The 23,683-nt window shown below is 36.1% G+C and overlaps 1 protein-coding gene across 1 annotated transcript in view; it reads right to left on the bottom strand.

The window, feature by feature from the left end:
* Positions 1-21,705, bottom strand: part of LOC308337936 (uncharacterized protein C1orf185) — a gene marked incomplete at both ends in the record, with an annotated part of 44,018 nt that extends 22,313 nt beyond the window's left edge. The window contains 3 exon segments of the mRNA XM_080831487.1: positions 5,891-5,996; positions 21,647-21,683; positions 21,685-21,705. Of these exon segments, the coding sequence (XP_080687613.1) occupies positions 5,891-5,996; positions 21,647-21,683; positions 21,685-21,705 (164 nt within the window).
* Between the last annotated feature and the right edge of the window lie 1,978 nt (positions 21,706-23,683).

The following is a 23,683-nucleotide window of genomic DNA, read 5'->3' as shown; positions in this document are numbered from 1 at the left end:
TGATTTTCTACTTGAATGATCTGTCCATTGATGTAAATGGAAGCTAAAGTCCCCTACTATTATTGTATTACTATTGAATATTTCCTTTATGTTTGTTATTAACTGTTTTGTGTATTTGGGTACTCCCATGTTGGGTGCATAAAAATATTTATAATTGCTATATATTCTTGTTGGGTTCTGTTTATTATTATGTAGTGTCCTTCTTTGCCTCTTTTTACAGACTTTATTTTAGAGTCTGTTTGTCCAACATAAGTATTGCTATTCTGGCTTTCTTTTGACATCCACTTGCATGATGAATGCTTCTCCATTTCCACACTTCAAATCTACAAGTGTCTTTAGGCCTGTAATAAATCTCTTGTAGGAAGCCTATAATTGGGTCTTTTTTTTTTTTTTATAAACTCTTTCACCCTATATCTTTTGATTGGAGCAGTTAGTCCATTTGCATTCAAAGTAACTATTGATAGATAAGTATTTATTGTCATTTTGTTACTTTTTTGTGGTTGTTTTTGTAATTTTTTTCTGATTCTTTTCTTTCTCTCTTTCATGGTTTGCTGGGGGGGGGAGTTACTGATATATTTGGGTTCCATACTTTTTATTTTTTGCACATCTATTACTGTTTTTTGATTGTAGTTACCATTAGGTTTATACATAACATCTTTTGCATAAAGCAGTCTATGTTAAGCTGATGGTCGCTTGTTTTTAAATTCATTTTTTACTCCTCTCCCTTCTACATTTCAGACATTTGGCGTGATTTTTTACATCTTTTTATTTTGTGATTCTCACTTTTCTTACTCTTACTTATGGTTTTTGTTTTCCACTCAGATTCCCTCTTAACATTTCTTGTAGGGGTGGTTTAGTGGCCATGAGTTCTTTTAACTTTTGTTTGTCTAGGAAACTCTTTATCTCTCCTTCTATTCTGAATGATAGTCTTGCTGGGTAAAGCATTCTTGGCTGCAGAATTTTCCCTTTCAGCACTTTGAATACATTATGCTATCCTCTTTCAACTTACAAAGTTTCTGCTAAATAATCAGCTGATAACTTTTTGGGGTTTCCTTTGTATGTAGCTGTCTTCTTTTCTCTTGCTACCTTTAAAATTCTCTATCACTATTTTTTGCCTTTTTAATTACTAAGTGTCTTGGTGTGGACCTTCTTGCTTTTTGAGTTGAATTTGTCATGGGATCTCTGTGCCTCCTGTATCTGGATTTCTGTTTCCCTCCCCAGATTTGGGAAGTCTTCAGCTATTTCGCAAATACATTTTCTGCCTGCCTTTCTCTCTTTTCCTCTGGGATCCCTCTAATATGAATGTTATTATGCTTGAAGGAGCCACTGAGTTCTGTAAGTCTGTTCTCATTATGCAGTATTTATTTGTCTCTCACCTGTTCAGCTTAATTGCTTTCCATTATCCTAACCTCCAGGTCACTGATATGTTCCTCTGCTTCCTGTAGACTACTACTTATTCCATCTATTTTATTTTAATTTCTTTTATTGAGTTCTTCATGTCTGATATGTTATTTTTAATCTTTTCGTCAAGGTTCTTACTAATATCCACTACCCTCTTCTGAAGTCCAGTATCTTTATGATCATTACTTTAAATTCTGTAACAGGCATATTATTTCTTCTCCTTCTCTTAGATATACTGCTGTGATTTTGTCTTGCAACTCTGTTTCCTCATTTGTCTACTTCTCTGTGTCTGTTTCTGTGTGTTACAAAAGTCAGCTCTGTGTTCTATTCTTGAAAGTAGTGGCTTTATGAAGAAGAGGTCCTGTAGTGCCCCACAGTGCAGTGTCCCCTATTCACCAGAAACTGGCTCTTCAGAGGAGTCTTCTATGTTTGTTGCTTGTATCCTGCTAAGGTGTGAGTCACTTTTCATTTTTGTCCAGACATCTCACTGACTCTTTGCCTATTGTGAACTATATTTGCTCTCAATGATATTAGTGAGATCCAGGTAGGCCAGCTCTGAGAGGGTGTGACAGCAGAAAGGCTTGGGGGCAACTTTTGATGTTAGCAAAATTTGCACTGAACCCCTAGTCCCAGGCCAGACCTCCCACAGCCAAGGGGCTATTGGGGGTACAGTGCATGAGGATGGTGGTAGTGGCCACCCTGGGCACTTGGTGCCTGGGCATGGCATATGCAGTGTTAGTAAACTTTGCACTGACCCACTAGTCATAAGCTGGATCCCCCAAAGTGTGATGGCCATGGGGGCATAGCACGTAGAGGCATGGGTGGGTGCAGCATGCACAGCGTTAACAAAAATTACACTGAGCCTGGAGCTGAGATCAGCAGGCTTGGAGTTGGCAAGTCCTCAGGAGAACTTGTGGGCAGGGCTCAGTACCAATAGGTTAAGTAGCAAGTGCCTGTGCAGCACCACCTCCTACAGCTGACTCTGTGTTTATGCTAGGGGGCAGGAGAGGAAAATGGCAACTGCCAGCTCCTTTGTTCCCAGAGAAATCCCCCAACACTCTCTGAAATTGGTATAAACAGATTTCCCTCCGATCTGCAAGCTGTCACTTCTATGTTGCCTTTCCTTGGGCCCTTGTCTCTTTAAGGGTGGGGACTCTTTATGGGCTATCACTAGCCCTCTGACTTTTAAAACTCTGGGCTCCAAGTCCTGCTGGTTATACAAACTCACAGAATTCAGCCCCTTTGGTTTTCAAGGCCAGACATTATGGGGATTCATTTCCTCTGTGCGGGCTTCCTGGTGTTTTTCCCTCTCCAAGTCTGCAGCTCTCTCCCTCCTGTGGGTAGCTCCTGACCAGTGTCTGCTCTTCCTAAACTCTCTCATGCAGCTTTTTCTCTACATTTAGTTGTGGAGTTTGTTCTGCCAGTCTTAGGATCACTCTCCAGTTTATTGACTTGGATGTGAATGATATCCAGTTGTAAACATGAGACAGGGTGAGCCTAGGGCCCTCCTCCTCTGCCATCTTCCCAACACCCCCAAGACATTTTCTAATTTTGATTTCCTTAACAGCGTACCTTTCTGTTCTTCCTTTTCAGACGATTCTTCCTATTCTTTTGCTAGATTTCTAAATGTTGGTGGGCTGAAGGGCACAGTCCTAGATTCTTTTCTTCCAAAAATCACTCCCTAGTTAGTCTCACCCAGTTCTAATGACCTTAGATACCCTCTATACATTGATATCCTAAATCTTCAGGCTTGAATTCTCTTCTGAACTTCCTACATGTATATCTGAGTATTTGACATTTCTAATGGATGTCCAAAACACTTTCCAAAATGTAACTCCTAGTTTATCACTATTCCTTCAACTTACTCTCTAATCATATTCCCATCTCAGTAATTGGCATGATCAACTACTCAACTGCTCATGGTAAAAAGGTAGGTGTTAGCATTAATTCTCCATTTCATTTATCTTTCCTTACCTCATTCAATCCACCAAACAAGCCCTACTAACTTTACCTGCAAAACACACCTCAAATCCAACCTCTTCTTTTCATCTCCTTTAGTCCAAGACACTATCATCTCTGACCTAGATTATGCAATAGCCTCCTAACTTGCTCTGCTTTTACTCTTGCTCAATTAAATACAGGCTTCACAGAGAAGTAAGAAAAACCTTTTAAAAATATGAATTAGAACTCTCAAATATTACTGGTAGAAGTATATACTCACTTTGGAAGACTGTTCAGCAATTTGCTAACAAAGTTAATATGATCCAGCAATTCTACTCTTAGGTATTTACCCAAGAAAAGTGAAAGCACGTGTACGAAAAGATTTGTACAAGAACGTTCAGAGCAGCCTTATTCCTAAGAACTAAAAACTGGAAATGATCCAATTGTCCATTAACTGAATAAAGTGAGGTATATTTATACAATTAATAAAAATCATCAATAAAAAGAATGAAATACAGATAAATACAAAGATATGAATGAATCTTAAAAATATTATGTTAAGGCAAAAATGCAAACATAAAGTCCATATGATCCCATTTACATGTAACTCAAGACTAGGCAAAATTAACCTCTGGTAATAAAAATCAGAATAATGACTACATCTGAGTGGGAGGTGGGGAGTGACAACTGGAAAGGAGCATGAGGGAACTTTCCAGGGTGATGGAAAGTTGTATATCTTGATCAGGGTTGTGATGATATGGGAATATATATGCTGAAATTCATCATCATACATTTAAAATCTATGTACTATTTTGTATGTGAATTATATCTCAAATTTTAAAAAGTGTTATAAAAGTGTAAATCATCTATAGATGACATTATAGTGTCCTTAAAAGGGAGATAACATTACTGCTACCTCATGGGCAGGTTATGAATTCTAAATGAAGTCACATATAAAGCACTTAGAACAGTGGCCACTAGGTAGTAAGCCCCCAATGTTAGCCATATTATGCTGATAAAGTCATTCTCCTGTTTAAAACCTTACAATGGCATAAATAACAAAATCCAAACTCCATATTCTAGCCCACAACATGCTATGTGATCTAGCTCCCATCTACATCTTTAATTTCATCATTATTTCCCTCACTCACTACAGTCTATACACTAGCCTTTTTTCCCTTTCCTGAACAATACCAAGGACATTTCCATGTGGGGTCTTTGTACTTGCTATCCCTTCAGCTTACAGAGCTCTTTGACAAAGTCTTCATATGGTTGTTTCCTTCTTTTAACTCCAATCTCGGATTAAATACTGCCCACTTAAAGAGACATTCCCTGGTCACTTTATTTTTCATTATCTGTCTCCTCCCAGTGGCACTACTAGTCTATGAAACAGAAACCCTGACTTATTCACAGACTTATTCACAGTCTGACTTATTCACAGTTGTATCCATGGTACCTAGAACAATGGCAGGCACCAGTAAGTATTTGTTAAAAGAATGAATAAGTGAATTTCTAGTTTTCTGACTTATGCAAATGAATAGATAATATGTATTCATTGGTTAAGATAGGGAATCCTGGAAGAGTATGTGCAAGAACGTGTTACAATTTACATTTTTAAACATCAAACAAAGCAAATACTGAACAAAATAATCAAAACCACCAAATTTTAGGGTTTTCTGTCTCTGGCAAAAGTCTACATTTAGACTATACCAGAGGATTCTGTCAGCTCTTCTCTTAAATATCTCAAAAAAAGAGAGAGTCTTTTTGTCCCAGTAATGTTTTTAACTTCTAAATTAGAAATCAGGGGCGCCTGGGTGGCTCAGTGGATTAAAGCCTCTGCTTTCAGCTCAGGTCATGATCCCAGGGTCCTGGGATCGAGCCCTGCATCGGGCTCTCTGCTCAGCAGGGAGCCTGCTTCCTCCTCTCTCTCTCTGTCTGCCTCTCTGCCTACTTGTGATCTCTGTCTGTCAAATAAATAAATAAAATCTTAAAAATAAATAAATAAATAAATAAATTAGAAATAAAAAACTGTGGGGCACCTGCGTGGCTCAGTGGGTTAAAGCCTCTGCCTTTGGCTTGGGTCATGATCCTAGGGTCCTGGGATCGAGCCCCACATCGGGCTCTCTGCTCAGCAGGGAGCCTGCTTCCTCCTCCCTCTCTCTGCCTGCTTCTCTGCCTACTTGTGATCTCTGTCTGTCAAATAAATAAGTAAAATATTTTTTAAAAAATTTAAAAAGAAGAAATAAAAAACTAAAAATTTCTAGACTTATAATTTGAACACATCTCCCAGAAAATAAAATATATCTCATTATTCCTTAGAATTTTAATGCATGAAGATTACTATTACAGTATTCAGACTATTAAACTAGTAGGACGTGTCTTTCTGGGCTATTTTAAACATGTAAAGCTTTCCCTTCCCAATCTAAGTGTCTATAACCAAACCTCAAATTACAGAGTCAGTGCTATTATAGTTATTTAATACCATTTGGAAAAGTCTTTCACTGAATTTTTAAGAGGAAAAAAAGTTAAACATTCTAATAAACCTTACCTTCGTTTGCAAATCAGGAACCACAAAGCTGATGCCAAAGCAAAGAAACCAATTCCCAAAGTAACAGCACCAGCAGCCAGAAAATAAGTTAAGTGGTTAAAAAAACCTATACAAATAAATTATAAAAGATTATTTCATGCATGTATCTTCATTCTCTAGGTAAAATTAAATGACATAATAATTTGAATGATATGATATACTGTAGTGTTAAAACATTAACCAGGAAGTTCAAAAACCTGAATTCTAGGCTCCTGTGCAATTCTAACAAATTTCAACACAAGGTCTCATGGTTGTTAGGGCCCAGGGTGCATATCTCTGACCCTGCCTCAATTTGATACCTAGATTTTGTTTGTTTGTGTACAACTGTCACCTCTTTTTTTTTTTTTTAATCTAGCCTTCTCCTTTCCCAGTCTAGCTGTAAATTTTCATGTTATTTTTCCAGTATCAGTCTTTGCAGTCCTTCAATAAGACAATAAAATCTGTATTATCCATCACTATAAGAAGGTAGATAGAGGATAATAAAGAACAAATATGAGGAACTTTGCTTTTATCTCTATTTTATCCCAGAAACAATAAAAGATCACGGCCAAAAGCTAAATAAAAGCAATATAAAATAATAACATATCACAGGTTTAAAATTGGAAAAGCCTATAGGAATTATGTGGTATAACTCCTTCATTTTACAAGTGAAAAAACTGAGGTCTAGGTAAGAGAGGGAACTAAACTGAGATTAGGCAGCAGATTAAAGTCAGTCCTGTTTTTTTCTATTAACTTATCCCTACTACAAATCATCTTAATACTAGTACGTACTGAAAAGAATTAAGAATAAAGAATGCATGAGGTATTTATAGTCAAGTTGGTCAAGTATTCCTTAAGATTGTGAAATGTGTGGGGCGCCTGGGTGGCTCAGTGGGTTAAGGCCTCTGCCTTCGGCTCAGGTCATGATCCCGGGGTCCTGGGATCGAGCCCCGCATTGGGCTCTCTGCTCAGCAGGGAGCCTGCTTCCCCCTCTCTCTCTGCCTGCCTCTCTGCCTGCTTGTGATCTCTCTCTGTGTAAAATAAATAAATGAAATCTTAAAAAAAAAAAGATTGTGAAATGTGAAACCTAACCATAAAGCAAGCTGTAGGAAGATTTTTTAGAAAGCTTTATAGAACATAAAGGGCCTTAAAACAATTTAGTAGTACAGCTGACCCTTAAGCAACATGAGGATTAGGGGTACCAACCTGTGCACACTCATAAATGTAGATATAATTTTTGACTCTGCCAACACCTAACTACTTATGTATATACATATATAAACAACAGCCTACTATTGACCAGAAGCCTTATCAATAACATAAACAGTTGATTAACACATATTTTGTATGTTTTATGTATTTCATACTATAGTCTTACAATAAATAAACTAGAGAAAAGAAAATGTTATTAAGAAAATTATAAGGCAGAGAAAGTACATCAATAGTCCTGTACTATGTTGAAAATCATCTACATATAAGTGGACCTGCACAATTCAAACCCATATTGTTCAAGGGTCAACTGCATACTACCTGGGAAAAAAGAGTTTAAAGGTATAAAACTATAGAGAACAAACTGATGATTACCAGAAGGGAGGATGGGTTAAATAGGTGATGGGAATTAAGGATGTACTTGTGATGAGTGCTGGGTGTTGCATAGAAATGTTGAATCACTAAATTGTACACCTGAAACTAATATTACACTGTATGTTAACTAACTGGAATTTAAATAAAATGAAACCATATGGGACCAGGGAGCGAGACAAACCATAAGAGACTCTTAATCTCAGGAAACAAACTGAGGGTTGCTGGGGGATAAGGGGGTGGGGGATAGGATGGCTGGGTTATGGACATTGGGGAAGGTGTGTGCTATGGTGAGTGCTGTGAATTTTGTAAGACTGATAAGCCATAGACCTCTACCCCTGAAGCAAAGAATACATTATATGTTAATAAAAAAAATTAAAAACAATGGAAGATCTTTATGTGTGAACATATTATAAGTTCCACTAAACATATGACATTATAAAGACTTTGTTGTTCCCATGTTTTTGTTGTTTCCTAAGTAATTTCCAGCTTCCAAGGTAATGCCTTTCAAAGGGTTCAGAAAATGTGTACATTTGGGAATCAATGGTACCAAAAAGTTACAGAAGGCTATTTATTAAAGTGATACTTATAATACAAAAAAAAAAAACCTTCTAAGTGCATATAAGGAAGGCAATTAAATAAGTTATGATGATGTTACATATGAAAAATACCATATTCTTTATTTAGTGCAGGGTTTCTCAACATCAATACTATTGATCTTTTGGGTCAGATAATTTGTTGTAGGGATTGTCCTATGCATTGTACCAAAGACGTCTCTAGGCAAATTATTCTGGGGGGCAAAACTGTCCCACTTGAGAATCACTGGCAGAGTGGTATAATGAAATATCAGATAGTATTCATTGATAAAAACAAGATAGGTAAAATGCGTATTTTTTAAATATTAAAAAGACACTGTCATACTCAAATATAAGATAAAGATTTCTAGGGGCCCCTGGCCAGCTCAGTCGGAAGAACATGTGACTCTTGATCTTGAGGTCATGAGTTTGAGCCCAACAGAGTGTGTAGAGATTACTTAAATAAATTAAACTTTGGGGAAAAAGATAAAGATTTCTGGGGTGCCTGGGTGGCTCAGTGGGTTAAAGCCTCTGCCTTCGGCTCAGGTCATGATCCCAGGGTCCTGGGATCGAGCCCCGCATTGGGCTCTCTGCTCAGCGGGGAGCCTGCTTCCCCTCTGTCTCTGCCTGCCTCTCTGCCTACTTGTGATCTCTGTCTGTCAAATGAATAAATAAAATCTTAAAAAAAAAAGATTTCTATAGACAAAATAAATAAATAAAAGCAACACAGAGTAATAAGTAGAGGCTAAAACCACAGGCATAAGAAGCACTGAGATCTGGAAGCAAGAATTAGAAGAAGCAGAGAAAATCACTGAGATAAGACCTAGACCAAATCATCCTTTGGCACTGTGAATGACTCTACATTAACAAAATCTCTGAGGGAGGGGGGTCCTGAACCACTAAGAGAAAACCAAGAAGGAACCTTGGAAAATGAAAAATTCAAAAATTTTAAGATAAATTCTTTTTTGAACACAATTAATGAGATGAAATATAACACTGAGAAACTCATCTTATTACATAAAAGGAATGAAAAATATAAGGAAATATAAGATTGGAAAAGATTAAGAGTATATAATATAAAAGTAATAGGGGTCCCAAAAGAAAAAATACAGGAGTAGGAGAGAAGTAATATTCAAGGAATTAACCTAAGAAGGATTTTACTTTAAACATTTTTAAAATTTATATAGTAATATTCATTTGCCTGTGTGTGTGCTGTTCTGTAAGTTTTGACAAATACAAAAATATGTCACAGCACCATAACCAACTTACGTGACACTTCATCACCTTCCAAAATTTCCTCATACTGCCTCTTAGCGGCCAAGCACTGATTGCTAGCAACCATTGTTTATTTTCCATCCCTATTCTCCATCCTTATACTTTTGGCCTTTTCCAGAATTTCATATAAGTGGAATCATACAGCATGTGGCCTTTTGAGTCTGGCTTTTTTCACTTAGCATAATGCTTCTGACATTCACCTACACTGCTGCATGTATCAACAGTTTCTTTTTATTCCTGAGTAACATTCCACTTTACAGATGTACCACAGTTTGTTTATTCCCCAGCTGAGACATTTGGTTGTTTCCAGTTTGGGGTTGTTAGGTTAAAGCTACTATACTTTTGCATAAAGGTGTTTTTTTGTACATAAATTTTTATTTCAGTAGGGTCATGTAGCAAACATATATTTAAATGTGTAAGAAACTGCCAAGCTGCCTTCCAAATTGTCTGTACCATCTTGCTTTCCCACTAGCATTATATGACAGTTTCACTTGCTCTGTATCATTGCCACCACTTGGTATTGTTAGTTTTATTTCAGTCACTCTAGTAGATGTACAGTGGTATCTCACTGTGGTTTTAATTTGCATATCCTTAATGAATAATGATGTTGAGCATCTTCGTATGTGCTTATTTGTCATCCACATGTCTTCTTCAGTGAAGTATTTGTTTAAATCTTTGCTGATATTTTAGAATTCCTCAAGTCCTTGGTCAGATATGTGATTTGGAAATATTTTCTCCAAGTCTATGGCTTGTCTTTTCAATTCTCTTAAGGGTGTCTTTCACAGAGCAAAACTTTTAAATTTTGGTAATGTCTGATTTATTAAGTTTTTCCTTGTACGGATTGTGCTATGGTATTATCTAAGAAATCTTTGCCTAACCCAGGCCACAGAGATTTTCTCCTATGTTTTCCTATAAAGGAGTTATAGTTTTATGTTTTACATTTAATTTATGACTCATTTTGAATTAATTTTTACCTAAGGTATAATGCATGGGTCAAGTTCCTTTTCTTTTCTCCTTTGGGTATGTATATCCAGTGGTTCCAACACCATTTGCGGAAAAAACTATCCTTTCTTCACTGAGTTCCTTTTGCACCCTTGTCAAAAATCAAGTAGCTGTATTTGTGTCAGTTTGTTTCTTGAATCTCTGTTCTGTCCCCTTGATATATATTGTCTATCCTTTTGCCAATAACAACAACAACAATAATAATAACTAACATTCATATAGAAATACTCCCTGTCAGGCACTGTTCAGTGTATTAAATATTTAAACTCATTTAATTCTCACAACAACTCTGAGTTAAGTACTATTATTTCCTCATTTTACAGATGTAGAAACAACTGAAGCAAAATAAGGTTAAGAGACTTGTTTGAAGGCACACTACTAAGTGAGGGAACAATAGTTATTGCTAAGGTCCTTCCTTATCTAGATTGGGTGGAGAATAGAGACCTTTAGATTACCTTTAGATTTGCTAGAAAAAAATCAAGTAAGGATGCTAAATATTTAAGTATATCATAAAAAAGAATATCTAAATGGTCAATAAATGTATGAAAACTTCATTAACTATCAGGAAAGTTCTAATTAAACCACAAGATAACAACAACTACTCTATATAATGCCTAAGATGAAAAAGACAGAAAATGTCAATTGTTGCCAAGGAGGCAGAGTAAACTGAACTCTCATTTACTATCGGAGCAAATGGAGTTTTGTACAATACTTTGGAAAATTGTTTGGCTCTATATTAAAGCTGAACAGATGCATAGCCATGACCCAACAATTTTTAGACATATACCAAAATGAAATGCATTCAGAAAAGTATGTACTAGAAAGTTTATAGCATCACTATTTAAGAAAGCCACAAATTAGAAACTATACAAATGCCCATCAATAGTTGAATGAATGAATTTTAAAAAATTGACTTAAGAAAACAAAATATTCTATAAATGGGAAAGGATAGATGACAACTATTTCAAAATAATGCTAGGCAAAAGAAGGCCAACCTAAAATTCAAACATGGGTATTTGGGGATTTCAAGAATACTGGTAATGTTCAGTTTCTTGAGCTAGGGGCTGGTCACAAAGGTGTGTTCAGTGAAAATTCATCAAGGTTAGCACTTAAGACTTATGAATAAGCAAGATATGTATGCATCAGCATGAATAGAACTGAAAAACATAATGTTCAGTTCCAAAAGAAATTCCCCTAAATCTGTATTCAATTACTCCAATTATATATTGATTCCATGTATGCACATTAAAAAAAAACACTAAATAATACTATTTTTTAAAAAAATTACTGTAATAGAAGCATTAAAATACATTAAATTCATGATATTTGTTGTGTCTGGAGAGAATGAAGGGACTGGGACTAAGGATAGAACATAAATAGACTATATTTGTAATGTTTTATTTCTTTAAAAAATTAAAGATCTAAAGCTTATATGACCAAAAAATATATATTTAGTAGATTACATGAGTGTTTATTATCCTTTGTCCTTTTCCTTTTTCTTTTCACTTTTCTGGTTTCCTCAAATATTAAAAAAATATATAAAAATAATATAATTTTAATTTTGTAAAAAAGAAAGACAGAAAGAGGAGAAACATTTGTATAAGGAAGATAATTAACAGTGGTTATCCCTGGAGTAAGGGCCTATAATTACAATTTTCCACTCTAGACTTTGTGTGTGTGTGTATTTTCTACCATGAATATCTTAGAAAAATCACAAAAAAATTTTTTTAGAGTTTCTTATGTAATTCCTGACACCTTTACTTAGGTGCTACAAGTTTCCTTGCAGAACTTTATTGGTATCACTGTGATTATAGCCCATTTACCTGTCTCCCCTGAAGATCTCTACCCTGCTCTATCTTTTATTTTTTTCTTTCTTTTCTTTTTTTTCCAAATCTCCATTAGGGAAGAAAATAGGTGTGATTAGTACACCATCATAGTCCCTGGTTTAAATAGGTCATTTACATCTCAGGGAAATCCCAATCAGATATAAAGAATCTCAAAGTTTCCAAAACACTTTACCAAGAGAAAGACAAATTTCAAATTCATTAATACCTTCAACAAGTCACACATTCTCTCTAAATCAATCTGTAAAATGAAAAGGTTGGACTACTCTGTAATCATTAAGATTCCCTTCTCACTTTAAAGTTTTAGTCAATACATATAAAAAAGTAGTATTTTTACTTTTTTGATTCTGCTCTTAAGTATCCTATCTAAAGTAAGGACTCTATTGGGGTGCCTGGGTGGCTCAGTTGGTTGAGCAGCAGGCTCTTGATTTCGGCTCTGGTCATGATCTCAGGGTCCTGGAATCGAGCCTTGCTTTGGGCTCTGCATTCAGCAGGGAATCTGTGTGAGGATTCTTCTCTCCCTCTCCATTTGCCCCTCCCCTCCCACTCATGTATGTGCATATGCATACTCGCACTCTAAAAATAAATAAATCATAAATAAATTAAGGACTCCTCACTTTCAGCAGTTACTCTATCATATCACCTTATTTCTTTGTCTTTAATAATTACTATTATAAATAATTTTCTTTCCTGGTTTATTGTCTATTCTGTCTTCCTCTATCAGAAGATAAATCTTTTTCCTTATTATATTCTTAGAGTTTAGAATAACGACTGGTTACTCAAGAAATGATTGAATATTCAATAAATGAATGATAGGCACTATGCTAAATGCTAGTATTATAAAAATGAACAAAATAACTATGTTGTTTATACTATAAGTATGTATGTAGGAAGGTCATACATGTGAAAAGGAATAAATGCAATTAAAAAGTATATATGTATTATAATGGAAGAAAAAAGGACAAAATGTGGATAAAAAGGAGAAATTTTGAAAAGCTCCATAGTTTAGTTAAACATTGCCTGAGAACTTTCTATTGCCAAACCTTTGCCAAGAATTGGTGATTGAAAGATAAATAACACATGATCACAGAGTTTATAATCTGCAGGAGACAAGACCTTTAAATGGATATATTCATTAAAATATTCTAAGTGATATGATAACAACCTTTTGACAGTGCTAAGACAATAGAGGAGTTTGATCAAGTGCAGGTATAGTCCTAGAGATAATACCTGAGCTGAATCTTACAGACTAAGTAAGAGATAGCTAGGTAAGAACATTAAGTCTTTTTTTTTTAAAGATTTTATTTATGTATTTGATAGAGTGAGTGAGAGAAACAGCACAAGTAGGGGACAGAAGCAGAGGGTGAAGCAGGCTCCCCCACTGAGCAAGGAGCCCAATGCAGGGCTCGATCCCAGGACCCTGAGATCATGACCTGAGCCGAAGATAGCCAGCTTAACTGTCTGAGCCATCCAGGCACTCCAAGAATAGTAAGTCTTAAATCAGGTTATGATTCTTCCATCTTAAAATTAATAAAACTCTCTCCTGGCAGCACCATCTAGCTTACAATTGATCTTTTTTTACCCCCTACCAATGGGAATTCCTACTTCTTCACATCTATTTCCAAGGCCACCAATAACTTCATTAACACAAAAATCAAAACTGGCCACTCTCTTTTGCCTTTGCATCAGTAAACTAAATTCACTTAGTTTTCTTTCCATTTAGTATCTATACATTTATTGCCTTTGTAGGTCCCTCTTTGTTTGCCCATCTATCCTTTAACATATGTATCTATATCTAAATATGTTCTTTATATTGATATAAATGTATGTATGTATATATCTGTCTAGATTTAGATAGATACATTAAAGGATATACAGATAGATATATAGAGGTATTTAAAGGATATAGATAGATATGGATGCTACCTATATACACCTATCTCCATAACTTTCCCCAGAATTATTAGGTACTTGTGTCAGAAGTGTTTTCAGATTATTTTTTGCAATAGTTCCAGAACTACAAGTCCTGTTTTATTTTTTTCCTCTTCTTCTTTTTGTTATGTTATGTTAGTCACCATACAGTACATCATTAGTTTTTGATGTAGTGTTCCATGATTCATTGTTTGCATATAGCACCTAGTACTCCATGCAATATGTGCCCTCCTTAATACCCATTACTGGGCTAACTCATCCCCCCATGCCCCTCCCCTCTAAAACCCTCAGTTGGTTTATCAGAGTCCACAGTCTCATGGTTTGTCTCTGCCTCCAATTCTCCCCCTTCATTTTTCCCTTCCTTCTCCTATTGTCCTCCACACTATTCCTTATGTTCCACAAATAAGTGAAGCCATATGATAATTGACTTTCTCTGCTTGACTTATTTCACATAGCATAATCTCCTCCAGTCCCATCCATGTTGATGCAAAAGCTGGGTATTCATCCTTTCTGATGGCTGAGTAATATTCCATTGAATATATCGACTATACCTTCTTTATCCATTCATCTGTTGAAGGGCACCTTGGCTCTTTCCACAGTTTGGCTATTGTGGACATTGCTGCTATGAATATTGGGGTGCATATGGCCCTTCTTTTCACTACATCTTTATCTTTGGGGTAAACACCCCATAGTGCAATTGCTCAGTCATAGGGTAGCTCTATTTTTAATTTTTTGAAGAACCCCCACAGTGTTTTCCAAAGTGGCTGTATCAACTTGGTTCTCACCAACATGTAAGAAGGTTCCCTTTTCTCCACAACCTCTTCAACATTTGTTGTTCCTTGTCTTGTCAATTTTTGCCATTCTAACTGGTGTAAGGTGGTATCTCAGTGTGTTTTGGATTGGAATTTCCCTGATAGATAGTGATGTTGAACACTTTTTCATGCGTCTGTTAGCCATTTGTATGTGTTCTTTTAAGAAGTGTCTGTTTATGTTTTCTGCCTATATTCTGACTTGATTATCTGTTTTTTTGGGTGCTGAGTTTCAGAAGTTCTTTATAGATCTTGGATAGCAGCCCTTTGTAGTGTTGTTTGCAATTATCTTCTCCCATTCCGTGGGTTGCCCACAGACTGTTTCCTTTTCTGTGCAGAGCTTTTTATCTTGATGAAGTCCCAAAAGTTCATTTTCACTTTTGTTTCCCTGGCCTTTGGAGAGGTGTCTTGAAAGAAGTTGCTGTGGCTGATGTCAAAAGGTTACTTCCTATGTTCTCCTCTAGGATTTTGATGGATTCCTGTCTCACATTGAGGTCTCCCATCCATTTAGAGTTTGTCTTTGTGTGTGGTATAGGAGAATGGTCGAGTTTCACTCTTCTGTATTTAGCTGTCCCATTTTCCCAGCACCATTTATTGAAGAGACTGTCTTTCTTCCGCTGGATATTTTTTCCTGCTTTGTCAAAGATTATTTGACCACAGAATTGAGAGTCCATATGTGGGCTCTCTATTCTGTTCCATTGGTCTATGTGTCCATCTCTGTGCCAGTACCATGCTGTGTTGGTGATCACAGCTTTGTAATATAGCTTGAAATCTGGCAAGATGATGCCCCCAGCTTTGTTTTTCTTTTTCAACATTTCCTTGTGATTTGGGGGTCTTTTCTGGTTCCATACAAATTTTAGGATAATTTGTTCTAGCACTTCGAAAAATGCCATTGGTATTTTGATCAGAATGTCATTAGAAGTATAGATTGCTCTGGGCAGCAGACATTTTAACAATGTTTATTCTTCCAATGCATGAGCATGGAATATTTTTCCATCTTTTTGTATCTTCTTCAATTTCTTTAATGAGTGGTCTGTAGCTCCTAGAGTATGAATTCTTTACCTCATTGGTTAGGTTTATTCTAAGGTATCTTATGGTTTTTAGTGCTATTGAAATGGAATCAATTCTCTAATTTCTCTTTCTACATTTACATTGTTAGTGTTTAAGAAAGCAAATGATTTCTGTGGATTGATTTTGTATCCTGCCACATTACTGAATTGCTGTATGAGTTCTAGTAATTTTGGGATGGAGTCTTTTGGGTTTACATAAAGTATCATGTCATCTGCAAAGAGAGAGAGTTTGACTTCTTCTTTGCCAATTTGAACACCTTTTATTTCTTTTTGTTGTCTGACTGCTGTTGCTAGGACTTCTAATACTATGTTGAACAGTAGTGGTGAGAGTGGTCATCCTTATTGTATTCCTGATTCCAATAGGAAGGCTTACAGCTTTTCCCGTTGAGAATGATATTTGCTGGGTTTTTCATAGATGGATCTTATGAAATTGAGGAATGATCCCTCTATCTCTATACTCTGAAGAGTTTTAATCAGGAAAGGATGCTGTATTTAGTCAAATGCTTTTTCTGCATCAACTGAGAGGACCATAAGGTTCTTCCTCCTTTTATTAATGTGTTCTATCACATTGATTGATTTGTGAATGCTGAACTACCCTTGCATCCTAGGGATAAATCCCACTTGGTCATGCTGGATAATCCTTTTAATGTACTGTTGGATCCTATTAGCTAGGATCTTGCTGAGAATTTTGGCATCCATAATCACCAGGGATATTGGACTATAATTCTCCTTTTTGATGGGGTCTTTGCCTGGTTTTGGGATCAAGGTAATGCTGGCCTCATAGGATGAGTATGGAAGTTTTCCTTCTGTTTCTATTTTTTGAAAAATCTTCAGGAGAATACATACTAATTCTTCTTTGAATATCTGGTAGAATTCCCTAGGGAATCCATCAGGTCCTAGATTCTTGTTTTTTGGGAGGTTTTTGATCACTGCTTTAATTTTATTACTGGTTATTAGTCTATTCAGGTTGTCAATTTCTTCCTGTTTCAGTCTTGGTAGTTTATAGGTTTCCAGGAGTGCATCCATTTCTTCCAGGTTGCTTAATTGATTGGCATGTAGTTATTGGTAATTTCTGATAACTGTTTCTATATCTTTGGTGTTAGTCATGATCTCCTTTCATTCATAATTTTATTAATTTGGGTCTTTTCTCTTTTCTTTTGAATAAGTCTGGCCAGTGGTTTATTGATCTTACTAATTATTTCAAAGAACCAGCTTCTATTTTCATTGGTATGTTCTACTATATTTCTCATCTAATTCATTGATCTCTGCTCTAATCTTAATTATTTCTCTTCTTGTGTGTGGGTTAGGCTTAATTTGCTGTTCATTCTCCAGTTCTTCAAGGTGTAAAGATGGTTTGTGTATTCGGGATTTTTCTTTTCTTTTCTTTTTTCTTTCTTTTTTTTTTTTTTTGAGTGACACTTGGATGGCTATGTATTTCCCCCTTAGGACTGCCTTTTCCATATCACATAAGTTTTGGACCTATGTGTTTTCATTCTCATTGGCTTCCATGAATTGTTTAAGTTCTTCTTTGATTTCCTGGTTGACCCAAACATTTTTGAGCAGGATGGTCTTTAATTTCCAAGTGTTTGAATTTCTTCCAAACTTTTTCTTATGACTGAGTTCCAGTTTCAAAGCACTGTGGTCTGAGAATATGCAGGGGAAAATCTCAATCTTTTGGTACTGGTTGGGACCTGATTTGTGACCCAGTATATAGTCTATTCTAGAGAAAGTTCCATGTGCGCTTGAGAAGAATGAGTATTCCGTTGTTTTAGCGTGGAATGTTCTGTATAGATTTATGAGGTCCATCTGGTCCAGTGTGTCATTCAAAGCTCTTGTTCCTTTGTTGATTTTCTGCTTAGATGATCTGTCTACTGCTGAGAGTGGAGTGTTGAGGTCTCCCACTATTAATGTATTATTATCAATAGGTCTCTTCATTTTGGTTAACAGTTGGCTTATGTAGTTGGCTGCTCCCATGTTGGGAGCATAGATATTTACAACTGTTATATCTTCTTGTTGTATAACCCTTTAAGAATGATATAGTGCCTTTCTGTTTGTCTGATATGAGAATTGCCACCCCAGCTTTCTTTTGAGGTCCATTGGCATGAAAGTTCTCTATCCCTTCACTTTTAGTCTGGATGTATCTTTAGGTTCAAAATGAGTCTCTTGTAGACAGCATATGGGTAGGTCCTGTCTTTTTATCCAATCTGCAACCCTGTGCTCTTTTGTGGGAGCATTTAGGTCATTCACGTTGAGAGTGATTATTGAAAGATATGATTTTATTGTCATCATGTTGCCTGTGAAGTCCTTGTTTCTATAGACTGTCTCTGTAAATTTCTGTTCTATATCACTCTTGGGGTATTTCTCCTTTTATAGAACCCCCCTTAGTATTTCTTTCAGGGCCGGCTTAGTGGTCACATATTCTTTCAGTTTCTGTCTGTCCTGGAAGCTCTTTATCTCTCCATCCATTCTGAATGACAGCCTTGCTGGGTAAAGTATTCTTGGCAGCATGTGCTTCTCATTTAGTACCCTGAACATGTCTTGCCAGTCCTTTCTGGCCTCCCAAGTCTCTGGAGACAGGTCTGACATTATCCTGATGTTCCTCCTTCTGTAGGTAAGGAATCTCTTCCCCTTAACTGCCCTTAAAATGATTTCCTTGGGTCTAAGATTTGTGAGTTTTACTATTACATGCCAGGCTGTTGGTCTGTTCTCCTTGATCTTGGGAGGAGTCCTCTCTGCTTCTAGAACACAAATGCTTGTTTCATTCCCCAGATTAAGGAAGTTCTCGGCTACGATTTGCTCAAATATATCTTCTAGTCCTCTCTCTCTCTCCACCCCCTCAGGGATCCCAATAATTCTGACATTGAAATGTTTCATGGCATCATTTATTTCTCTAACTCTGTTTTCATGGATTTTAAGCTATTTGTTCCAGGCATCGTCCTGTTCCCTCTTTTCTATCAGTTTGTCTTCTAGATTACTAATTCTTCTGCCTTGTTTACCCTGGTTGTTAGAGTATCTAGATTAGATTGGATCTCACTGATAGCATTTTTAAGTTCTGCCAGATTAGCTCTCACTTCTGCCCTTAGAAAATCTATGATTCCATTAATGGTTTTCTCCATCCTAGCTATTGTCTTCATAACTGTTACCTGGAAGTCTATTCCTGTCATCTTCCTTATATCCATAAGCATTAGTTCTGTGGCAGAGCTCACAATCTCTGAATCTTTCCTCTGTTGGGGGTTCCTCCTCTTAGTTATTCTGTTGAGGGGTGGTTCAGACACTGTACAGAGTCCAAATTATTGGCCACATCCCAAGCAAGATGCACCTGTTTTATAGGGACCTTAGGGTTGTTGGCCTCTTCTTCTTCTAGTGTGTCTTCTGGGGGAGGGGCCTGCTGCACTGTTACTCAGGCAATCCTGTTTGGGCAGAGTTGCCCTGCCCCCATGAGGGGAGGATGGGCTCAGTGAAAACTGGTTTTGGGGGGCTTTTGTTCTCTGGCAGCTTTCTCTGTTCTCTTCTGAGAGAGCAGAAGTGACTGTATCCAAACCTCCGTCTCAGAACAGAGAGATCACTGCTCTCCACTGAGTACTCTAGGTCACGCTATCTCCATTTCTGTCTGTGTTGCTAAAAAACCACGAGTCCTGGATCGTGTGCCCCACAGCAGCACTCCCAGCCCTCGCTTCCAAGTTCAGGCATGTCTCTGCCCTTTGTGGCTCTAAAATTGCAAGCTGCCCCCAGTTCACAGGTGTACTCCTGCAGCTCCAGGTTTCAATCTGGGGGGCTGCCCTAAAGTCCTTTCCCCACCACTACCAGTCTCTGAGTCTGTGCCAGTCCCCAACATGGGAGGCTTTTGCACTCCAGTGGCACAGGATCCCTGAGGCTCCCTCCCCATTCTGTTTATCTTCTGATATCTGTCCACAGAATCACAGCTCCACATTTCATACCTCAAGACCAATCGTCAGAAATATTCTGTTTGTAGAGATCCATATCTTCTTACATCTCAGGCTGATTTTGTGGGTGTTCGGAATGGTCTGGTAGATATCCAGCTCAATTCAGGGGACTCGTTGAAATAGGGCCCCCAAGTCCTCCACCATCTTTTCTCTTCTTTATTTTTTGAATCTTCATGAATTACCTGTTTATTATACTCTTTTGGAATTTTGCCAGATTTCAGTCTCAGGTTTACTCCAATTCAACAAAAATCTTTTTTTTTTTTTTAAGATTTTATGTATTTATTTGAGAGAGAGCATGAGCGAGTGGGGGAGGAGCAGAAGGGAAGGGAGAGGAAGGGGAAGGAAGAATCTCAAGCAGACTCTGTGCTGAGTGTGGAGCCCCATGTGGGACTTGATCTCACAACCCTGAGATCATGGACCCAAGCCAAAACCAAGAGTTGGTCCATTAACTGACAGAGCCAACCAGTCACCCCATCAACAAAAATCTCTTAAACACCAGATATGCATAGAATATTGTTTCAGATATCAAGTGAGGGATAAAAAGCCATTTAAATAAGAATGAACCCTTGCCCTAATGTTTAAAAATCTATAATGAGATATAAGCAAGGCTCATATGCAACCAGTATAAAAAGTTGACCATACTTTTTTACTCGGTGTTTGTTCAGACTGGTTATAAGACTAACTAGATCTGTTTGTGAATATAGTAAAGTTACTTATCGTGATGGCTGGACTTTAATGCTCTGATTTGAAAAATGGGAGTCATACTATCTATCTTACACAACTATAATTATAAATAAATAAGATAATGTTGCAAGGAATTAATAACAACAACAACAAAAAAAAACAGGAAGACATCTCAAACTTAATGTGCATATACCAGGCCATAAAGCAAGACTCTATAAGTTTTCTAGAATCATTATTACATTTACCACATTCTCTGAAAATAATGAAATTAATTTTGAAATTAATAACCTAATATATACCCTAAGAAAAGCTCCTATACCTGTGGAAATTTAAAATCACACTGTAAATTACTCATGCATTAAAGAAGAAATCAGTGGAAATTTGAAAATACATAGAAATAATCAATAATGATATGTACAAATACTTGTAGCAACAAAGCTGGAGCCAAATTCAAGGGGAATATATGGCCCTAAATGCATATGTTAGAAAAGAAAGCTGAAAAATAATGAGCTTATCATTCAAATTATAAGTTGAAAAAGACCAGCAAAATAAGGCCAAGTAATGTAGAGAAAAGAAATAAATAATGAACAGAAATTAATAGGATAAAAATTAAGATTCTTGGTAAAGACTAACAAGATTGAATAAAGCTCTAGTTAGATTAAAAACCAAGTAAAAAAGAAGTATAAATAAACAATATTTAAAATGAAGAAAGAACATAATTACAATTACAGCAGAGTTTAAAATAAGAAAATACTTCAAACAAATTTATGGTAATACATTTTAAAACTTTTACAAAATTATATATACCTAAAAAGTAACTTACAAAAAATGACTCAAGAATAGAAAACCTAAATCAACATTTATCCATTAAACAATCAGCAGTTACAAAATTTCCCCTAAAGAAAACAGCAGGCCCAAATAACTTTATAATTTCTACTGTATACCCATGATTCAAGTATTTCTTATCTTATACAAGCTCTTCCAGAAAATAGAAAAAGATTGCTGGTTGTTTGTCCAAATACATTTTCCTCTTCTTCCCCGGCAAAAAGCTAGACTACCGTGTCCCAGCTTCCCATACCATTAGGTGAAGCCATATGACTGAGTTCTAACCAATAGAATTTGAATGGAAGTGATGTCATAAAAACCTCTCAAGCACCTTTCTCCATGTTCTTTCTCCTTTCAGGTATGACTGGGATGGAAATCATCCCCAGGGAACTTTGGAGCCATGTGTCACCATGGATCTAATTAACATTCATAGAACACTCAACCCAAATAAAATGAAAATACAACATTATCAGGATTTGTGGGATGCCACTAAAGCAGAACTTAGGTGAAATTTTACACCAAAACCTGCAATATTAGAGGAAAATGTGTGAAAAACCTTAAAAACTAAAGTAGAGCAGATTAAGCCTGAAATAAACAGAAGAAAAAGGATATTAAAAACTAAAGTGAAAACCAATGTAATAGAAAATAAAACAATCCAGGTGGTAAAAACCTTGTAATAGATATGCAAAAAATAAAAAAGAATCCAAGTATATCACTACAGAAAGCCAACAACACATGAAAGAGAGAAGAAAGGGTCTAGAAAATCTATGGAAACAACCATAAAACAATAAAAAATGGCAATTAAATACATATCTATCAATAATTACTTTGACTGTAAATGGACTAACTGCTCCAATCAAAAGACATAGGGTGAAAAAGTGGATTAAAAAAAAAGACCCATCTATAGGCGTCCTATAAGAGACTCATTTTAGAACTAAAGACACCTAAAGACTGCAAGTGTGGATATGGAGAAACATTCTTCATGCAAATGGATGTCAAAAGAAAGCCAAGTAACAATACTTACACTGGAAAAAATAGACTTTAAAACAAAGACTGTAACCAGAGACAATGAAGGACACTATATGAGGACAATCTATTAAGAAAATGTAACAATTGTAAATATTTATTCATCCAATATGAGAGCACCCAAATACACAAAACAGGTAACAGCAAAATAAAAAAAATAGTTGATAATAATACAATAATTGTAGGGGACTTTAACACCCCACTTACACTGATGGACAGATCACCCAAACAGAAAATAAACAAGGAAACAGTGGTTTTAAATGACACACTGGACCAAATGGAGTTAACAGATACATTCAGAACATTCCATCCTAAAGCAGCAGAATATACATTCTTTTCAAGTGCACATAGAATATTCTCTAGAAGAGATCAAATATTAGGCCACAAGATAAGTCTCAAAATTGAAAAATATCAAAGTCATACCATGCATCTTTTCTGACTACAACGCTATGAAACTAGAAATTAACCATGAAAAAATTTGGAAGGACCACAAATAGATGGTGGTTAAATAACATGTTACTAAACAATGAATGGGTCAACCACAAACTAAAAGAAGAAATTAAAGATTAGAGGGAAACAAATGAAAATGAAAACACAACAATCCAAAATCTTTGGGATATAGCAAAAGCAATTCTAAGAGGGAAGTAAATAGCAACGCAGGCATACCTCAAGAGGAAAGAAAAATCTCAAATAAAAAACCTAACCTTATATCTAAAGGAGCTAGAAAAAGAACAAACAAAACCCAGAACCAGCAAAAGGAAAGACATAATAATATTAGAGCTAAAATAAGTGATATAGAAACTAAAAACAAAACAAAACAAAAACAAAAACAAAAAACCACAATAGAACAGACCAATGAAAACAGGAACTGGTTCTTTGAAAAGATCAATAAAATTGATAAACCTTTAGACAGACTTATCAAAAGAGAAAGAGAAAGAGCGAGCAAAAGGGAGAAAGAGAAAGGACCCAAATAAAATCACTAATAAAAGAGGAGAAATAACAACGAACACCACAGAAATACAAACAATTGTAACTGAGTATTATGAAAACCTATATGCCAAAAAACTGAACAACTCAGACAAAATGGATAATGTCCTTGAAACAGATAATCTGCCAAAACTAAAGTAGGAAGAAATAGAAAAGTTGAATAGATCCATTACCAGTAATGAAATTGAATCAGTAATAAAAAAAACTCCCCAAAACTAAGG

The sequence above is a fragment of the Martes martes genome, assembly GCF_963455335.1.
Source record: "Martes martes genome assembly, contig: scaffold_175, whole genome shotgun sequence".
Classification (NCBI taxonomy): Eukaryota; Metazoa; Chordata; class Mammalia; order Carnivora; family Mustelidae; genus Martes; species Martes martes.
This window is presented reverse-complemented; position numbering and strand designations above follow the sequence as displayed.